The 21,498-nt window shown below is 33.7% G+C and overlaps 1 protein-coding gene across 2 annotated transcripts in view; it reads right to left on the bottom strand.

Moving 5' to 3' along the window:
- Nucleotides 1-523: 523 nt before the first annotated feature.
- LOC145683576 (uncharacterized) overlaps nucleotides 524-21,498 on the bottom strand; it is a 59,146-nt gene continuing 38,171 nt past the window's right edge. The window contains exons 1-3 of one of the 2 annotated variants that reach the window (XM_081754929.1): nucleotides 14,623-20,138; nucleotides 13,105-13,887; nucleotides 524-3,886 (exon numbers count right to left, since the gene is read on the bottom strand). In XM_081754929.1, the coding sequence (XP_081611055.1) occupies nucleotides 2,503-3,886; nucleotides 13,105-13,139 (1,419 nt within the window). In that variant the 5' untranslated portion in view covers nucleotides 13,140-13,887; nucleotides 14,623-20,138 and the 3' untranslated portion in view covers nucleotides 524-2,502. Of the gene's footprint in view, nucleotides 3,887-13,104; nucleotides 13,888-14,622; nucleotides 20,139-21,498 lie in introns of those variants that run through there. The other variant, XM_081754926.1, reaches the window with a different exon arrangement.

Genomic DNA, 21,498 nt, shown 5'->3' with positions numbered 1-21,498 from the left:
GAAAAATGCGAAGCTATTGTTGGTCATATAGTGCGCAGTTTCCAACTTAGGGGATGCAATAGATTATTATGATTACACGTTTTGCCACTATATCTCGATTTTTTCACCACAAACTTTGAGCTGTAACTGAAGAAAACGGATATCGGTTTGATCAGGACGTTGCCAAATTTGAAAAGCTCTATAACGCAAATAGGCTGAAAGCATGTTTGCTGAGTTTTGGTGATGTATCATCAGAGTTACTCTAGAAAATGTCTAAAAGGTAAGCGGGCATATAAATTGTTTTAACCCTTAAGTACTATGGACGAAAATAATCAAATAACTACTATGGAGCGGTCTGTATACCGCATTGTTGTTTCACATTTTCTGAAGAGTAGTTTTATTATATAATTTTAGAAATGCTATCCTACATATTTTAGTTCTTTATAGAAAAATAAAACACATTAATTTCACTATGTAGAAAAAAGTTTCAAATTTTTAAGAAAACATAGTCTAAAGTTGCAACAATGCTTTCATTGTTATTCTAAAATTTTAATTTATTTATTTGTTGAAATATTCAATGTATTTTTCTGTTTGTATATAATCAAAATAACAGTAATCCAAGATATATTATTCTTATAGATGGACTGAGAATAAAAATACAGTAAAATGGAAGAAAAAACACGGAATTGTAGCTGTTTTCAAAGAAAGTATTGTTATATTTTTTTTAGTGAAAAAGTAAAGAATAAAACTAATTTTTTGTTCTAATGTGGTAACTAAACTGAAGAAAATTCATTTTACCGTTAAAGAAAGCACTGTGTTAGCTTTTCTGACTTCATGCACTTTGGGTAGGCACTTGGAACTTTTTATTGTTGCACTGAAACCACATCTCTATCCCATACCGCTGACATGAATAACTTGCTTTCCGCTTAGGACGCAGTGGACAGAAGGCCACGATTTCGTCTTCTCGAACTTCTCATTCGTGCGGGATGGTGGAAAGCTCACTTTCGATCTGCAGTATGCTCTTGATTGAAAACTCAGCCGTTGTGGCAGATGTCTGATGAATAAAACTACGTTCCATTTGGTACCTAAGAAGTCCTTTTGCCAACATTTTTATGAAATCAAGTCTTGTCATTACTGCGGACTTAGCGTAGGCTTCATGCAAAACATACGCATTGACACCATACGTAACATCGAGCATACGCAGCATAAAGAAAATTGAGTGGCCATAGTCTTTTTCAACGACGACGTGTAATTTGTACACTTTTAGTCTAGATTATCCACTTCAGCTTTAGTCATGTTGTAAGATAATATTATTTCAGGTTTTCCAGTCTCTGGCTCATTATTTGGCATGTGGTGTCAGACGAGCCAGTCGGTAAGGCACAACCTGCTAATAATTGGCAGATAACAAAGGACTGCTAAATCGTAAAATACTTACGTAAGTACTTTAGTACGTCTGTGAGACCGCGCGACCCCTCCAGCGCCGAGCACAGGGGATCAATTATAACGCAATCTTCACAATGTGTAACCATTTGCTAGAAAAGAAGGTAGGCGAGAAGATCCACTTGTATTGGTAGGGATGTAGAAAATATAATGATACAAAAGGTCACAGCAGTCTGACAGATGGTTAATAATTCTTAGGGGTTAAAGGTAAGTCAACAAAACTTAGTATTACATATTCCTAGCTTAAATTAGATAGAAAATAATTGTAAATACGTACATTTCGTGTAACTTGTGGTCTGACCAACAAAAACGTGACGTTATGGGACATTTTGGATTTAGTGGTTTCGTGAATGCATTTAGCTTTTCTGCTTATTTAATACTACATTATTCTCTTTGGAGAACAGAAAAATGTTTATTTGCTGCAAACTGATATCATTTGTTGCTTACTGAACGTGTTTTGTTTTCTAGCGTTGTGTAATAAAATGTAATTTACTATATACGATTTCGCAATAAATCAAATTGTCTCAACATTTGTGAAGTTTTTCACCACTTTATGTTGAGATGTATTTTGAGGAATATGAACTCCTTTTTCTACATCCTTGAAATGTATTAGTTTTTTTCTTTACATGTATGTATCAACATGGCTGTTGCCAAAGTTGACTAAATACCTTTCCACACTCTTGCCACCTGTGAGGTTTTCAACTTATATGAACTAACATCTTTGTGATGTAATTTTTTAATCGAATTCCTTTTCCACGCTTCAGAACTTACAAGTTTTTTCGTCTCTATGTATTAAATAGGTTTTGCTCGCAATGTTTTAGCACTTAAACGAAATTGCTATTTGCGTACTTTGCAGATGTGTCTTTTCAACTCTATTATTGGTTTTACAAGTCTAAGGATGGACTGACTTGTTTTCGACATACTTGGCATGTGTGCTTTTACCTGTATATATTGACGTGTCTCTTGCTAAATTTGATCTTTTTTTAAACTCGTGTTTCCACATTCATGGCACGTGTAACATTTTATCTCCATGTATTAACGTGTAGCTGATTTTGACTTTTCTCCAAATCTTCTTGCTCACACTTAACACGTATGAGTTTTACCGCTTGTGTGTATTAACATGTGTTTTACCAAATATGAAGTTCGACTAAATCCTCTTCCACAATGTTGACATGTATGCGAATTTTCTCCTGTGTGGATTAACATGTGTGCTACAAGGTATGATTTATGAGTAAATGGTTTTTCGCATTGTTGACAAATATACTGTTTCTCATCAGTATGTGTTAAAACGTGTCTTCGCAAGTTTGATTTGTCTGTAAATCCCTTTCCACATTCTTGGCATGTATAAGGACAATTACCCGTATGTATTAACATGTGTGTTGCCAAAGTTGAACTTAGACTAAAGCTCTTTCCACACTGTTGACACTTATGACTTCTTTCACCAGTATGTAACAACATATGTAGTTTAAAGTTCGTACTTCTTGAGAATCGCTTTCCGCAGTTATTGCAGTTGAAGAACTTTGGACTTGTATGTTTTAAAGTGTGTTTTGCTAAATCTGAAGTTCGAAAATACGTTTTTCCACATTCCTGGCAGTTGTGAGTTTTTCTACCTCTATGTGTTACACATTGCTCGCCGTTGTGAGGTTTTTCACTACTATGTGTTAACATGTGTGCTACCAAATGCGACCTTCCTCTAAACCCCTTTCCACATTCCTGGCACAAGTGAGGTCTTTGGCCTGTATGTATTAACATGTGTATTGCCAATCTGGATTTGTCTCTAAACCCCTTTCCACATTCGTGGCATGCATGGGGTTTTTTTCCTGTATGGGTTGACATGTGTGCTGTCATATTAGATTTAACTCTAAACCCCTTTCCACACTCTTGACATGTGTGAGGTGTTTGATCTGTATGTATTAACATGTGTGTTGCCAAATATGATTTTCGTGAAAAACCTCGCCCACATACTTGGCATGTGTGAGGTTTTTCACCTGTATGTATTAACATGTGTCTTGCTAAGATGGACCTTCTTCTAAATCCCTTTTCACATTCCTGGCAGGTGTAAGCAGTTTTACCTGTATGTATTAACATGTGTCTTACTAAATAGGATCTTCTTTTAAACCCCTTTTCACATTCCTGGCAGGTGTAAGTAGCTTTACCTGTATGTATTAAGATGTGTGTTACCAAATTTGATTTTTCTCTAAATCCTTCACCACATTCTTGGCACGTATGAAGTTTTTCACCTGTATGTATTGTCATGTGAGTTTCCAAAAAAGACCTTTGACTAAACCCCTTTCCGCATTCTTGGCACGCGTAAGTTTTTACACCCGTATGAATTAACATGTGTCTTGATAAGTCGGATCTTTTAAACCACTTTTCACATTCCTTGCATGTGTGAGTTTTTTTACCTGTATGTACGAACATCTGTTTTGGTGTATTCACTTCTGTGGGAAGAGTATGGTTTCGGCCTCTGTAAAAAATTCAAAAATTTGGAAATGCAAAATGAGGTAACTAATATGAAACACGTAAGAAATACAAAAGTTTGCATATGAACTATAACAACAAATATATTGTATCTAAAGAGTGAGGCTTTCCTAGACATTCATACATTATATTTCATGATAAACTGGTTGATGTTATTGTACTATTACATGAAACCTTATAAAAGTACGGAACCGAAATTTATCTGGGGTTTCCATATCTCTCAAGAGGACATCGTTATTTATTTCAAATTGTAGCTATATTTATATATACGATATCAGACTTAACTCAAGAACTTAACAAGGTGTATATGATACAGTATGGAAAATGAAATGAAATCTAAGCTTTACGTCCCACGGATATGCCGGTTAGGCTAAAGGAGAGGGTGATGATGAGGGTTGAGTGTAATGGTGGAATGAAGAAAGTAGAAGAAACCCGATAAAACCCATGAGCACGGTGTTTGTCTACCACAAAGTTCACACGGCACGAGCAGGGATCGAACCAGGTAAACGTTCTACCACTGAGCCATCGCGTCCCCGGTTACAGTATGGAATAAGCAACTTATTAAAGATGAAAATAGAGATACAATGTGACTGAGGATGTTTATGTATTATATTAATAAGTTTTGTGCCAGATGAGTAATTCTAACAAACTTTTGTAATTACAGTTACAAAAGCTGATACAGTTACAGTTGCCAATAGTGACAAAGAAAAAAGGAGGAAGAGTTATAAGACCTTTTAATATTTTCCACCAAGTACGTCATTTCCAGCAGTATACCAAACTCTACTAGTGGTTTTACTATCGTCTGAATCCTTCAATATATTAAATTTTAAAGCACATTACGATTTTTGACCCTGTTGGTATATATATCTACGTGGTTAGATGTTACACATATAATGATAAAGCTTTAAGAAATATCCTCTTTTCCGGTCTTTACGAACGCATTCTGAAAAAAGTACATTTTTTAGATTACAAGTTAAAATCTTTCTACGTTTTAAAATCCTGAAACTGGTCAACATTTGATTTCAGTAGCAAGTACGATTGAGAACTTGGACAGATCCTGAATTGGGGGAAATTACGCGTAAGCATACTTCCAGCTTTTTTAAATCAATATGTGAAATTCAGAAGTTGAAATTAAGCAGTTGTTTTCTGAGCATACAGTCGCAAAAGTCGCATCTTCGTGATTAGGTGTATGCTTCGCTGGTTACAAGCAGGTAATGGGCTTATTGTGCTTACATTCGCGAAAGTATGAATAAAGGACGAAAAGAGATCAATATTTGCAACAGACCTGACCTTCACTTGAAGTTTTGATAGTGATTTTTATTGTGTAATTTTAGCAGCAAATGTTAAAAACTGAAGATAACGAATTGTGTTTTAACCGCTATACTTTCGTATACATTCGGTAATATACGAAACTCAGTCAGCCTGTGATTCACCGAATGCGAAGATTGATACCCTCAGAAATAAACCTTCTCTGCCGTATATCATCTTTATTCAAACCAAGCCACCCTGGTTTCCGAGGACCCACTTTCATAGGGCCCTGTTGCATCATATCTTGTTATTGTCTCAGACCTACCTATCTATAGATGTTTTTCTTTGATAAGAATTTTACGATTCATCATGCATATTACTGCCGCAAGCGATGTGACCCTCTTATCTTAGAGATTTCGACTTCATTACTTGTGCATCCTCATATGATTTCTTCCTATTGTAAAGATCAATTACAGCAACGTAAACTTGGTTTAAGTTCACCTGACACAAAATTTTGTTTTTGAATTCATCAGCCTTTATTTCATGCGTGTTAACAACCAATCCTGTGTTACATAATTCGATAGCATAGACCTCTTACAACGTTATGTTGCGCAGCTTCATTGAGGGTTACACAGGAAGGAAAACCAACCTTTTCTCAACATAATCTTCTTTGTGAATATTTAAAGTTGAAATTATATCTTCCAATTAAAATCGAGAGATAATTTTAGCTTCCTTCTCGATTGCAGATAATGTTGAGATCTCGTACCTTAAAAAATAAAACTGTAGCGTGATAGGTCTGTTCCAACAACTACATTTACACTCATGTTTACACCAAGAATTCTCACTCACATAAATTATTATACATCCAAAGCAAATTTCTCCTACAACGTGGCATCAGTGATGTTAAGCTTTAGAGTTTTACAAACTAGTAAACTTTGGTGCCACACAAGTAGTGAATAATTCACTTGGGAATCGTGGGAAAATTTTGACCCTAAAACCATTATCAGGGGGCCCTAAACCGGTCTAAACCAGTATGTTGATATGCTAGAATAAGGAAGTATACTCTTGGACGCCTACCAGATGTAGAAACAAGTTGAAACATGCCTTTCTCGTGTTCTTGTCGTGTATTGGCTAGTTACTTGAATCCCCAAACCCCCACCCCTCCTGCGAAGAGCGTAAGCGGAACGTATGTGCTTGTGTAGATCATTCTGTTAGCAGCTTTTGCAAAGAAAGAATCGTCAAATTTAAAGATGTCATCGTCAATGAGTTTATTAGATAAGCTTAATAGGCCATCAATGGTAACCTTTACAAAAATGCGAGATTTGGAGATTGGAGTACCATTTCGGATTGTAAACTGTGAGATAATTACAGCGGTATATGGTTGGAAGGCGTGTGTGACATTTGAAGGAGGCGAAAAAGTGATTTTACCAGGACGTTGTACTGAAAAATTGGAAGCAGATAATGATGCATTATTAACGTATTTACAATGTGGAAATGTCTGTTTAATATATAAAGGAATGAAGATTAATATAACTGGGCGTAACATGCACGATCTTGAATTTATTGAACTGGTATATTCACCGTAAGTGTATGGTGGCATGTACAAACAAGATGAAACATGAATTTTTCCTCTTCGGCCCCTCCTCTTCATGCATTCGCAGTCATCTGTATGCATAGTGTCGTTATTCTGTTTTGACCAGCTACTGGAGTAACATATCTTTGAGTGCTTGTGCATCAACTATGGATACCAAGAAAGAGTACTTGTTAACTTTGGAATATGGACTTAATTCAATGAAAATCAAATTAATTTGTATTGGACTGGATAGTAATTCATTTGAGCCAGCAATTCGTGTTGGTAAAGGACTTGTGTTTGGAGTGATGTTAAATTTGGCAGAGTGGGAGAAACTTTTACATTTGACCCCGTTTGTTACGGAGTATTTGAATTCTCAAGTGGAAATTACATTTATAAAATCTCTTGGCCGCAAAAACGAACTAGTGGTGCGAAAACTAATGGGTGAAATATTAGTGATGTTAGAGAAGAAAGGAACACTTCATGCTCCTCGAAACAGTGTGTACTTAACTTCAAGTGATTGGCTTTATTTCTTGGAAGTATTACCGTGTATTGAACATGCTGTGAAAAACAGTAAAGTGCAGTATTGTGCTACGCGAATATTTAGACTTGTGTACAGATACTATTCGCAATCATGTACAGTCGCAGTGTCTTACATGCAGAGGACTTGCCGGAATCCATACCTATGTAGATGAACAGGGTATTAATAATGCTATGAACATCAGTTTTTTAAGTGTCTCTCTTGATAAGAACAGTGATGTGAACATTGATGGTGAAAGATTAAAATTGGAAATGAAAGTATTTTGCAAACAAAAACTCATAGATTCAACTATGGCTGATTTATTTGATAGTGTACAGACACAGCCATGGTGGGGGAAAAGCGATACTCAACCTTCGGAGGGTATCAATGAAGTGAACGTCTCTTCATAAAGAAGAAGAGAATTGCTTTGTTTTTTCATGTATACTAAACAACGTAATAACAAATGTAATAAAAATATATAGTGAAAATGAAATGTTTTATTTGTGTGTGTGTTTTGTGTTCGTTTCATACAACTCATTAAGATAGGATTTTTAATTAGTGTACTAATTTTTTGTGATAAGAAAAAAATCCTAACATATTTTTCCTCGTATACTATAAGTGATATGTATAATAATGAATTCAAACTCTTGAAATGAATGTTAAAATAAAAGATAGTATTTGAAATTATTATTATACAACTCTGTCTTAAGTATGATAGGACTTTATTTTTTTTTTTAAAAAAAGGAACTAAAATAATTAATATCAAATTTTTAGAAAAAGTCTTATCATAATAAAAATTAAATTCACATACTTGGTTTAATTTACGAAAGAATAACTGATTAAGTGTTTGAATTCATTATTATTATTATTTAGATAAGCAACCTTCTTCAATTGAATCAGCTAAATAAGTCATACGATGTCATGAATAAGGATAAAGTATTGGACCTGTTACTTACGAATATAGAAAATAGTGCAATAAATTTTAATGTTGAACCAATTACATAAAATTGATCGTTTTCACCCACCATTTGTGTACTCATGGAATATTATAAGAAATAATAACTTTCAAAAGAATACAAAACAAACCAGCAATTATGACTTTAAGAAAGCGGATTTCTTACAGGTTTATTACGGAATAAAGAATATAAAAGAAATTAATGATCCTACCAACAATGTCGATAAAATGTCTGAAACCTTGTATGACAATATATATGAAGTTTTTGATTCTTACGTACCGAAGAAGCTGTATAATAATAATACAAAATATAGGGACCCGTGGATGACTAGAGATCTTAAATCATTGATAAATAAGAAAACAAAATATTTTGTAAAGGCTAGACAATCAAATAATAAAATTTTGTATCAGAGGTACTCCGACTTAAGAAAGGTGGTCAGAAAGAAATATCTAGAGGCTAAAAAGGTTTACTTCTTATCATTGGAGAACAGTATTTGTAAAGACAGTGTGTACTTCTGGAGATCTTTCAAAAAATCACACAATAAGCAAATACCAAAACAGATGAAGTATAATGATACATCATTGTTAGAAATTACTGACATAGCAGAATGTTTTAAAGTCGTATTTTATAATTCTTTTAATTTTGACTCCAACCAAAGTAAAAGATGTAAGGTTACGAAACTGACAGAAAATAATGATAATTATATGTCGATTTGTATTCCATCCATTACGCAAAAAGATGTAATTGAAACAATTAGTAAAATTAAAGGAAGTACTACACCTGGACCTGATAACGTTCCATATTATGTAATTAAAGGCTGTAGCAATGAAGTAGCGTCAAATTTAGTAAACATATATAACGCATCGTTAAAAACCGGAATATTTCCTTCAAAATGGAAGCAGTCATACCTAGTGCCAATATACAAACATGGTGATCAAAACGACGTTAAAAATTATAGGCCTATAAGTTTAGTAAGTGTTTTCTCTAAGATTTTTGAAATAATTGTGCACAAACATTTATATTTTAATGTAAAGAATATATTAAGTGAATGCAACATGGTTTCTATAAAGGTAGATCAATTGCAACAAATCTTATCCATTTTACTGATTATACATACTTTGCACTAAAAAGTAATCTACAGGTAGATGTTATATATATCGATATGTCAAAGGCTTTTGATTCCATTGATCACAAATTACTTCTAAGTAAGTTATCAAACATTGGCCTATCATTGTTATATATTAATTGGTTTGAAAGTTACTTATCAAATAGAACTTTTAAAGTAAAGATAGGGAATGTAAAATCTAGTCAAGGTCAAATAGGGAAGGGGATACCTCAGGGATCTCCCCTGGGGCCACTTCTTTTTTCTATATTTATCAATGATTTACCAGCAAAAGTCGAATACTCAAAAATACTTTTATACGCAGATGACATAAAGCTTTTTAGAGTAGTTAATAACGAGTATGATAATTATCTGCTGCAGAAAGATTTAGATACAGTAAATCATTGGTGTGAAAATAATTTATTAATGATCAACTCTGAGAAAACTAAACATATGACATTCACTAACAAAACTCAATATTTTGTTAGCAAGTATAAAATCAATGGAGTAACAATAGACAAAGTTCAGCAAATTAAAGATCTCGGTATTTTGTATGACAGACAATTAAAATTTGCTAATCACATAAATGACGTTGTGCAATCAGCAAGGAGAAAAATAGGTTTTATATTTTATCAATGGCCTGATTTTATAAATGGTGGTTCGTGTGTATACTTGTATAAGACACTTGTTAGATCTAAATTGGAATTTGGTTCAGTTGTCTGGAATAGTCTATCCAACACACTTGTTAACAAAATCGAAGCTGTACAGAAATGTTTCGTAAGGCTACTGTGTTATAAAATGAAAAAAGATTACTATGCACATGAATATGGATATTGGTTAACATTTTGGGGGCTTCAAGAACTATCGGAAAGGATGAAAGTTATTGATAAATTATTTATTCAAATGGTGTTGGAAAATAAATATAGTAGCGAATATTGCTTAGAAAATATAGGAATAAGAGTGCCGACTTATAGTGTTAGGAATTAATCGACATTGGTTGCATTAAACTTAAAACGTGAAATACTAAAAAGGATGACAATGTCCTACAATTTAAAATGAACAAATGTTAGGAGAAATATCAGAGCATTTCTTACAAAATTAAACTGTTTTAACTTTATGACAAGGGTTCTATATGACAAGGGTTCTAGCTGCTTATCTTTATTTTATTGTTATTGTGTATATTCAGTGTATTTTTATGTTATAATCTTTTACTCAAAGAACCAGTCTTTTACGTTAAAATATGACAATAAGTGACAGAGATTTCTGCATGTCAAGGTCAAATTTTAAGTAAGGTCGTTTCATTATTTTAAATGGTAGTTAAATGAAACTTTAATTTGCATAGTTCTTTTAATCGTATATTTTGAGACTGACAGCTTTCTTTTATTTTTTGTTTTATATATCAGTTTGAACCTTATAATTTTAATATATTACTCTTCTGACAAAGGCTTTATCCTGCTCTAATAGTAATTTTATGTTATATAATTTCTGGTCTGTTTAAAATGATTATATAATGATTTTAACATAGTGCTGTATTTTTGCTTATGAGCTGTTCATAGCACTTAAAATAAAGTTATTATTATTATTATTATTATTATTATTATTATTATTATTATTATTATTATTATTATATGTGATTACATCATTGAATTAAAAATCAGTTTTAGATTCTTTTTTAAACAAACAGTATGAAATTCTTTAATTCAATGAGTTAAAAATACGTCTTATGATATATGTATTTAATGACATAATTGATCATAAAACATATTTATTAGGAAATGGAAAAAATAAGAAATAAAACATTCGTTTTCAAAGAGAAAAAAGAAGAATACAAAGTATTTATTGATGTTGATGATGATATTTACACAATTGAAACGACGGTAATTTTGGTCCCACCCCACCCTCCAAAGGTTGCCTGCCTTGTGTTATGATTCTGTATGGTTTAGTATTATTTTATGGTTGGGCACCAATTGCAAGTCATATTAATGCTTAATTCTTTTTGTTTGTTTTGTCTTGGTTTCCCTCTACTTCTCTTCCCCAGTTAACCTGTACTTTTTGTTTTTCTACCGTACTGAGATTAGCCTTGCACTTACGTTCCACCTACATGTACCCTTTCAATTTCTTTCCGCAACTATATTTCTGAAATCCTTTTTTCTTCTTTCCTACCACATTGTCACTCTACTCATTCTCAGTTCTTCCCAGTCTATTTTACCTTACTTTAATGTATATCTAAAACCCGTTTCTTTCCCGCTCCCATGCCTTCATTAACCAGTGAGTGAAGAAGAGGTTATCACACATCGTAGACCTTCAAGAGGCCACCCCCTCCAGGAATGCTACATCGAGTAACTATGATCTGATTTTGGACCACTGTTCTAATTTCCACCAACTTTTCCTCTTCAAGATGCAGTGCTTTTTGTGTTGATAGAAGCTCCGGATAAACCGTTATGAGGATACCGTTCCCCGATGCCATATTGAATTTTCTTCAGAGACTGATCTCCGTGCCTGGTACATATCATTTTCGAGCTGCAATTAAAAACTTCATTTTTCCCCTCGACTCGTAAAGAGTCACATAATACCATTTACTATACGAATCTTAACGTTTTATCCTACTTAATTTCACTAGTCAAATGTACCTTTCCGCCACCTTCACTTTCATCTTTCTTTATCCTCACCTGCTCTGAGTGGCAATCATTAGACCACTTTTTTTTGCTATTTTATACCCCCTTTACTATTAGTTATACCTTTATTGCCCTTTTTTCATCTGCTTGCAGCCACATTCGTTCACGATCACCATTCTCATGAAATAAACAACCTTTATTTGACGCACCACAGTTTTCCTCATCTTGACGGATAGATGCTTGCACTTACTCAGACTTCAGCGCCGCTCTAGTGGAAACTTTTGGATCTACGGCCTGCAAGGGCACTTGCATTGTTGGAAGTACTATCGTCAAATACTTACTGACCGATATATTTTCAAGGGCATTTAGTCAGCGAATTTTTCTAAACATCTCTTGTGGTTACAAACAAATCTACGTGTTTTTTTTCGTTTACATGTACTTGTGCTTTAAAGAGCGTTCTTCTTTACGTGGAGTGAAGATAAAAAAATACAGAAAAATAAAAGATGGAGAAGAAAAATGGAGAAGATTGGTACTTCTAACCTGAACTATTGAATTATTAACATTCTTTTTTCTGTGTCATTTTCGTTTATTTCTTTTATTCGGTGATAAGTATATATACATATGGTTATCAATTTAGTGGTGAATTATTTTTAATGAACGATGATATAAAATAAACTTGTTTTTTATATATCTTCAGTTCCAGACTGGGAAGTGTAAAGGAATCAGTGTGTATGTGTCGGGGTTCACATCGAAGACTGTTATTGTTGATTTATTGATTTTGTGCGTATGTCCTTTTTCAGCGGACAATGATGTGAACTGTGTGTTCTTGATTATTTTTGTTTGTGTTTCTGAAAGAGGACAGAGACCTTTTTTATACGATTATAATTACATACGAGAAATAAGTGTGTTACGAACTTGCGCTCTGAAGAGCCAATAACCTATTGTGTTTCGATGTGTTTCTGAAAAAGGACAGAGACCTTTTATTATATGATTATAATTACAAATGACAAATAAGTGTGTTACGAACTTGATTGATGATTTTCTGTATCACTACTGATCTGTATCACCTACTGATTGATGTTTTCTGTATCAGCATTTTGTGGATGTAATGTGTTTTATGTAATTGTCTTCACTGTTTTGTAATAAAGTTACGAGAGACATCATCCTGACTCCTCTCAACACCCAAACCACACCTTTCGTGACGTCTGGGACTCGCTTCTGAGGTCATCGAGAATAGTCGCCGAGCCCGGGGGCTTTCCTTAAATAGGCCACGTTACTTCCGCCTCGAGGAGTCGCAGTTGGAATCGTAGTTGGATTCAGATTGGAGTTGGATTGTGGACTCGAGTTGGAATAGAAGTTGCTTTGGACTCCTACTGCGATCCAGTGGATGATCGTTGCACCTTGCCAGTAGACAGAACCTGATCTAGAAGGAGAGAGCGAAACGCCGGAGACCAGGACACCAAGGAGAATCTAACGCACGCCCGGACGTCATAATGAAGGTACTCCTTTCCTTACCCAATATTCCTATCCCAAACCTTGTCTCTCTTCTTTTTATAGAAATTCCTCGTAGATTTCTTTTGTATCCCCAATGATCTTATACTTCAAAGGACAGCCGTCCGAACCCAGTACCCGCATTTAGAGCTGAATTCCCCACTTTCACTCTTCCGACGACTTGTGCGTAGGTGGAGATTCCTTTCATTTTTTCTCCCCCCACAACCTTTACAGTATAGTACATTTTTAAAGACAGTACGTTAGATTGTTTTCATTGTCCAGTTGAAGATAACTTCACAGTTGCCATATACTGTTCACTGATGCTCTCCATACACACGTACACTATTGTTTTTACACATACACAATTCAATGTTTAATTAATGAGAACGTCACAGATGATACTACTGCTGTTAATGATGAAACGTAGATAAACGATATTATGTACAATTATGCTATCCATACACACGTTCACGATCTTTTATTCTCTGAAATGAAAAAAATGAAAAACATAACTTAAAATTTATTTTATATATATACATGAACAAATAAAAAACAACAAATGGTAATATATGTATAAACAGATTATAATAAAGAGGAAAAAGAAGAAATGACTAATTGCAATAATTATAGCTAGAATTTTATCTATAATAAAAAATATTCAAAACAAACAAAGAAGAAGAATAATAATGAAGACATGATGATATGTATCCAAGAGAAACGATTACATGTAAAAGTAAATCAGCAAGCGGCGATAATTTTTTTTCTGGAGTTGATGAGAAAGTGTAATGAAATTTATTTAAGGACTTACCTTTAGCTTTGAAGCAAAGAAAAAGGTATGAATAATGTCCACATAGGGACGATTTCACACTTCGAATTTGTTTATTATTAAATGTATAAGAAATGGAATTTCTACGTAGAAATTGAATATGTTGCATTACATATGGAGGAAATCCAAATGTGTCGAAGGAGTGGGCACGTCCATCAGTATGAATATATACGGAAATCCAGTGTGTGCCAAATTTGTTGGAGGGATCTGTATTTATGATGATAGCTGCAGGTAGTGGAACATGTGTTGGTAATTGATTGGCTGCATATATGCCAACGAAATGATTGTGAAATAAAGAATTTGTTTGCAAAGCATTCAATAAATCTAGTGTAAAGGACATCATGTATAAAAATGCAGACATGTACATATATGATACGGTATTTAAATAACATACCTAAAAAACCCATGATGTTCCTCTGATGATTCACTTCTAACAGAGATTGGAACTCGCCATGTGTGATGCATGAGACAGGTGCTGGTAGAGGATTCTTAAAATGAACTTCGGGACGAAAACATCCATGTTTGATAAGATTGCAATGCTGAACAGCGCTGGCTTCTCCATCTTGCGTAATGTCGAAAACAAAGATAGTGTATCCTTAAGGAAAGGCAAGGGAGGAATATTGTTGCCATGATTGGAAAAGTGAATACCTGATCCACAGAATAAGGTATGATATGAAGAAACATAGAGGTTGGTTTCGAAATTTGGTTGTAAAGGTTTTGAAGGTACAGGTTTTCCATCAATGTATAAAGAGAAAAAATTGATGTCAAAATGATTGAAATGAAATGGATTTGAAGTTATTGTTCCTGTATAGGCATCAACTTGAGTAAACGTTACAATCACTCGAATTGGTAATACCCCGATAAATACATTATCGATTGTTTTTGATTGAAGATCCTTTGGAATGACGAATGACTTCATTTGCACTCTTGTGAGAGGATATTTGGCTATTGTTGATTGTAGAAGCTTGTTATGTGCTAGTTTTATTATAGGACTAACATTAATCTTTTTAATATGTAAAGCAGCGTCTAAAATTTTCACTTTAACCTCAATAGATGAATCACTAGCGTAGAGAAAAAAGTTTAGCTTTGCAGGAATTAACTTGAGGTGTAATTCTACTTCTTGGATTAAAGATTTATCCCGATTAACAATATCACAATGAAGGTGTCCAAGCATGTCGAATTTTGGACTTTATTTTGTTAATTCATAACGTTGTTGAAATCCTCTAATACCACTAGATGTTCCATCCATATGTCCAGCAGTATCTTGAAACCAGAATGCACATTGAAGATCAGTATATTTAGCAGAATCATCATAATTTAACAGTTTTTCGTTGTATGATCGATATGGATGATTATGAGATGGAAATGAAATCTGTTAATTAAATACACTTCCACTTCACGGAACATAGAATTTGAAAAGTCATTAATAGGAGCCACAGCCTTATCACTTTAACCAAATGCTGATCCCTCAGGCTTAACGATTTGAGCTTCAATGTAAAGAAGATTATGTGGTAGATCTATGTATTCATCACTTGTTCCTGGGATGACAAATTCTATAGGAGTATTATCAGCTAGTGAACTGATTGGTTTGTATGTAACAACATGATTACCAATATACTGATTTGCGTTGGTTTTGTAGAAAAAATATATAGTTCACTTTTTACACACTCGCAGGATTGATGATGTAAGAAAGCCATGATGGTGATGATTTAATCAAAGATATCGTGTGATACTTTCCTCTTCTTATACGGCTGATTTTTTTTGTTTTCTGCGTACATTTCCTCTTGCCCTTCTTCTTGCGCTTGATGCGTAATGATGAAGGGTTAAAGATGCAATGATGTGTAATTCTTCTTTTCCTTCGTTGATATCCAGATCCTAGCATAAATTTCAGTTTATTCGTTGCTTTGTCTTGCAAGACGAATCTCGCTTCCACCATTCGTTGATGAAAGTATTCGTTAATAGGTTGTTTATCGACGATGTCATCAGTAATAACGTTTGCTCCAGATTTTAATAATTCCTTTCCTACTGTTTTAGCTCCTTGCTTTACTAATGGCATGACAGAACGAAATAATCCTCCAAGGAAACTTCCAATACCATGTCCAACTTGATAAGGGGATCCAACATAAACGTTTCCAATTCCGGAAAGAGCTTGTTTTTGATAATATTGTAAATATGGATTATTCATATTTGTTGATGTTGACGCACTGGTCGAAAATGTATTTTAACGCATACAGTTCCAAAAGTGAGTGCCAGTGGAGAGCCTGTACTAACTCTCATATCTATTTTGATGTGTTCAAAATGCATCTTCTCTATAAGCACATAATGTGGAGGATTAAAAATTTCTATAACACTACTTCCAAATGTATGATTAACAGGATTCATATTTATGATACGTAATAATGGTGCTACTGTATCTCCAACAAATACGGATTGAATTATATCATAATACACATACATTGTAGATGGAAGTCCTAAACGTTAATTTGGAATGCTTTGGCCTTTTTGCATATCCTTTTAATCAACGTTTGGATCAAATCCCAACACTGCACTAACACTTGGTGATAATGCAACGTCTACAGCTATGTCTTTATGAAGACGTCGTATAAAACAGGTATTACTCTCACGAGTGTAGGAAATATGTAAATTTGTGAATCTGTTGTATATATTAATTATCTTTATCAATTCTGATATGTCAGTGTAATAACGTACAGGAATAGTTACAAATTTCCATTCTTCACTTTTGCAGGTTTGTAAAAAATTTTATTTTCTTTATTAATATTTAATATTGAATGAGGATAATGAATTTCAACAATAGCCACTTCCCACTTTTCATGGAATTCCATTCTTTGATAAAGTTTAGTAGTGTATAATGTTAAGGTGTTGTCAAGAAAATATTCCATAGAACTATTACTGGGAAGCGTAACGTAAAAATCTCCGTCAGGCTTCATTGTTCTTCTCAATCTTCTTTACGGATGATGCAGGTATCCAGGAATCGAAAGAAGAAGGATATCCTTTCCAATGAACAATATATTCTTTTCTGCTGCCTTTTCTTCTTGTACGTATGGTTTTATCTATGTAAAACGTCTTTGATAACGCCACAGGTTGTAAGTCCTCTTTATAAAATAATCCATCCAGTGGTTCCTTGTTTAAATCTTCAATTTCATAAACAGGTGGAACACTTGGTATTATCTTCTTCACTTTAAATATTTCCCAAGTCCAGTTTTGCATGTATCCTTTATCAAATGTACGTTTAGTTTTACTAATTCGTACTGTATCACCAATCCTAAGATGTTTTGAGAAATTTGGAATATTCTTCTTCTTTATTTTATTATCATACTGATTATGCCATACTTGTAATAGGTTATTTTGAGAAACATTTGCAGGTGACATATTTATGCTTGAATGATATCCTTCATTGTATGATTTCACAAGAGGTAATACATTTAAATAATTATACGTTTGATACTTTGTAAAATGCTTGGACATTTTTCTTTTAGAGTTCTGTTAAAATGTTCTACAATACTAGCTTTTATATCAGGATTTTTAGTTGTAATATGTTTTACTTTTTTGTCCTTTAAGTACTTCTGTATTATTTTATTATTACACTCACTTCTTTTATGTTCGGAATGTAATTGGTTTTCTATCTTTGAACACAATTTTCAATGCTCTTAAAACATCATTTGTACTTTTAGATGTTAATGGCAGAGCGCAGGCATATCGAATGAACAAATCTATCACTGTAAGAATAAAACGATATCCATCATTAAATTTATGAAGAAATTGAAGATCAATAATATTACTTTCCCACTCATCATCAATGTTTTTCACTACATAGAAATCTCTTTTAAAACGACGACGTACAGGTTTGTGTAACGTATATGTTGTTTGTTGCAGTAACCATTTTCTTATAGAATGTATAGGAATTTTCTTCTTTATAGCTATCCACAACTTTTTAACAGTTGGAAACGATGAAGGACGTGAAGGGATGTAGGAAATCTTGCTTAACTGTTTGTTTATGGTTTCCATCTTGACCATACTGGACTTTTACTTTTCTTTATATGAGATACTACATGTTCCTTTTCTTCTTCGCAGTCTTCTGGAAACGATTTCAGAGGTATTTTTACCTTGACGATGATGCTTCAGTTCGTTGTAAAATATATGACAAACGTTTTGGATTTCCAATAAGTTCTTGAGGTGTGTTATTAGAAGATAAATAATTACAAAATTTCTCCCATGCCGCTGGATTTGTGTTTTCGGGATCGCGACACATCAGAAATTAAATCTAGAATGTGAGATCCTTCTAGTTTATCACCTCTGATGTAAACAGTTCCTTTAATATCCCACGTGATATTGTGATCATGTTTCACTCTATGTAGTAGTAGTTCAGCTCTTTTACGAAACATTTTGGGTATAGATAATAGTATTTCTTTTTCTACCTTAGGCTTCTCTGATTTAGTTGACGTAATCGAAAGTGTCACAGGTTCTTCTTTCCGTATTAAACGTAAGTATTTTTGAAGAATATTATTATATTGATTCCATTTTTCTTCATCACTAAGCGATTATAACTGCAAAATATATTGCATTTCTTGATCCAAATTAGATTCACGTTTCTCCAGGGTTGATGATGATGATGTCGGTGTTTGTATACGATTAAGAACTTCAGGTGGAACTAAAATAATCATCTTTGCGTGTTCCATTGCACTAACGGAAAAGTAAACCTGATAAATCACCAGTTAAAATAGGAGCTAATAATCCGGGAGGAATCCACCCTGCTGCTGCACTAATAGATGCTTCTTCTTCTGGATGGAGTTTTCTTTCTTCACAAAATATCGAAGCATCCTCTTGTATTGCTTTAGTCTTGCTTTGTGTGTCTTTGTAAGAGGTACATTCCCTTTTAATACATTATAACAACATTCGCAAATACTACGAATCACTGAAGAGTCTGCATTGGTTACTATACGTTTACGTAATTTAGGATTTGCTTTGCTCAGCGTACGAAGAAGATCTCCGTGTTTTACTCTTGGAGACATATTGCCAGAATGAAGAAACACAGTTTCAAACTTTTATTATAAACACATCATCTTCTATTTCGTTGGAACATAAACGTATCATCAGGAAAGATATTTGATTGAAAACGAAGTTCATCTGGCGTATCCTGTTTTAAATCAATAAATAAATATCCATATGGTAACTTTGTTGCGTCGTTGAAACTTTCGTGAAAAAATTTTGGGTTCTCAGGAGTTAGTTGATAACTCAAATGTTTAATTTGTGATTTATCTCTTGGATTTTTAAATCATACGAGATAAGAACAATTCAAACTCATATCTCTGCTACCTTTTCCTTGATAAAATATGTTTTGTGTAACAAAGAGGTCACTAAGATTTCTATGATGAAAACCCTTTGTAAAGAAATCAACTATATTGCGGTTCACTTCACACATTTGATCATTAATAATAATATGGGGCCAGTTTCAGGTAAAAAGTTTTGTTCGAGGTAGTCCTTCAATAAATTGTACTTTTGTCGAAATTTCTCTGTATGCATTTTGCCACTCTGCATAGTACCAATAAATATGACGAAACGATGTATTAACCATACGTGATAAATTGGACAGGAATCGTATTACAAAGGAAGTTTTTCCACATCCACTTGGTCCGGCAACAATACATGAAAAGGGATGTTTCCACGTCGTATCCATATTAAAGAGTATGATCATTCTTTCTTCATACGTATATTTATAAAAGGCTGTATTACATTCTTCTTTCATTGGAAGTAGTGTAGCCATATGGAAGAGTATCATATGAATTTGGTATTCTACGTCGTTTTATATAATTTATCTTATAAACTTTTGTTTCGAGCATGCTGACGATAGTAGGGTCTTCCCTGCGGCAAATTTTTTTCTCATTTGTAATTTCGACTTCAGTGGGACGTGATTCTTCTGCTTCTGCCTCCTCTTCGTTATCTACTATCAATTTCTTCATTACATCAAAATTTAGGTGTTTTGAAGATTCATAGTTTAATGAAAAGCCCCGTATCTTGCATACTTGAAACTTCTTCGTACTGGGATCAAAAATACGTAACCCATAGCTCTTGGATCTAGCCGAGACGTATTCTGAAATATAGGCCTCTTTACCATACTCGAGTACTTCATTTGTTAAATCGCCTAAAAAGTGACCAGTTGGAATTGTACCTTCACCAGGTTTTTGCGTATAAATGACTGAATCAGTATCAAAATACAATACTCTTTCTTGTAGTTGATCTAAATACTTGTAAATTTCTAATCTTGCTTGTGCAGTTATGTGTGCAGCTATGACGACGTTTACTGTTCGTAGTGAGACACGAACTTCATCTGTGTATTGCCAGTATACCTATATCATATCATCGTTTACTGGAAATATTTGATGAACGTCTATATGATGAGATGTTAATTTCTCATATAATTCCTTGGGGTCATTAATAATGCTTACATGACCCATGTTCTCACGTTTTCCAAATTTTCCCTAAAACGAATTTAGCATTAATTTAGCTAAACTTCTAAGTGCTTTATTATGTTGAATTTATTTTCATCTAGACGTATTCCTTCCTTTTCATAAAAATGCTGAATGTACTTCTCCTTTAACTCTTCTGTCTCACACCATGATGACCATCCACTAACTTCCGTTTTTGCTTTCAGGAAGGTGTTTATGTACTCTGCAACTAAGCCGCCACTTTTTGTTTCTTCATCATATTGAACATCATCATATGCCCAGATTTCATGAATATCTATTATTTTGTATCTTTTTTCTAATGCTTTTCTTACTTCATCTGCTACCCATGTACCATGTAGAACTTGGTCTTCATCGCTGTGATTACAAGATGACTGATTTAATTCATCACAACATGTACGACAAAGTAGAAACATCAACCTATCATTTGATTTGTACGGGAGTACTGGATGTAAGAGATTTTTTGGAGGTAGAATACTTAGTTTAACTAATCCTTCTACTTCTTCAATGGTGGGAATATTTGAATCTCTAGGCAGATAGATAGTAGGATGGCGAATTGAAAATTTCTTAGAAATATATTTGGGTATAACGAAATAACATCCTTGTATTCGATTGTTTCTCCTTCAGATTCTCGTGCTTTATGATACAAACCTATGGCATTCACGCCTCCTCCATAAAAAGCGTCACGAGGTTTTGGTAGTGTTTTCTTTGTGTATGGATAATTACTAACATACTTCTTCATCTCTTCATTTCCTGCCAATTGTTTTTTAAATTCACAGCCCCATATT

The sequence above is a fragment of the Thermobia domestica genome, chromosome 1 (assembly GCF_964235325.1).
Source record: "Thermobia domestica chromosome 1, izTheDome1.hap1.1, whole genome shotgun sequence".
In the NCBI taxonomy this organism is placed as follows: domain Eukaryota; kingdom Metazoa; phylum Arthropoda; class Insecta; order Zygentoma; family Lepismatidae; genus Thermobia; species Thermobia domestica.
The sequence above is the reverse complement of the archived record's forward strand: the minus strand, read 5'-3'. Positions and strand labels throughout refer to the sequence as shown.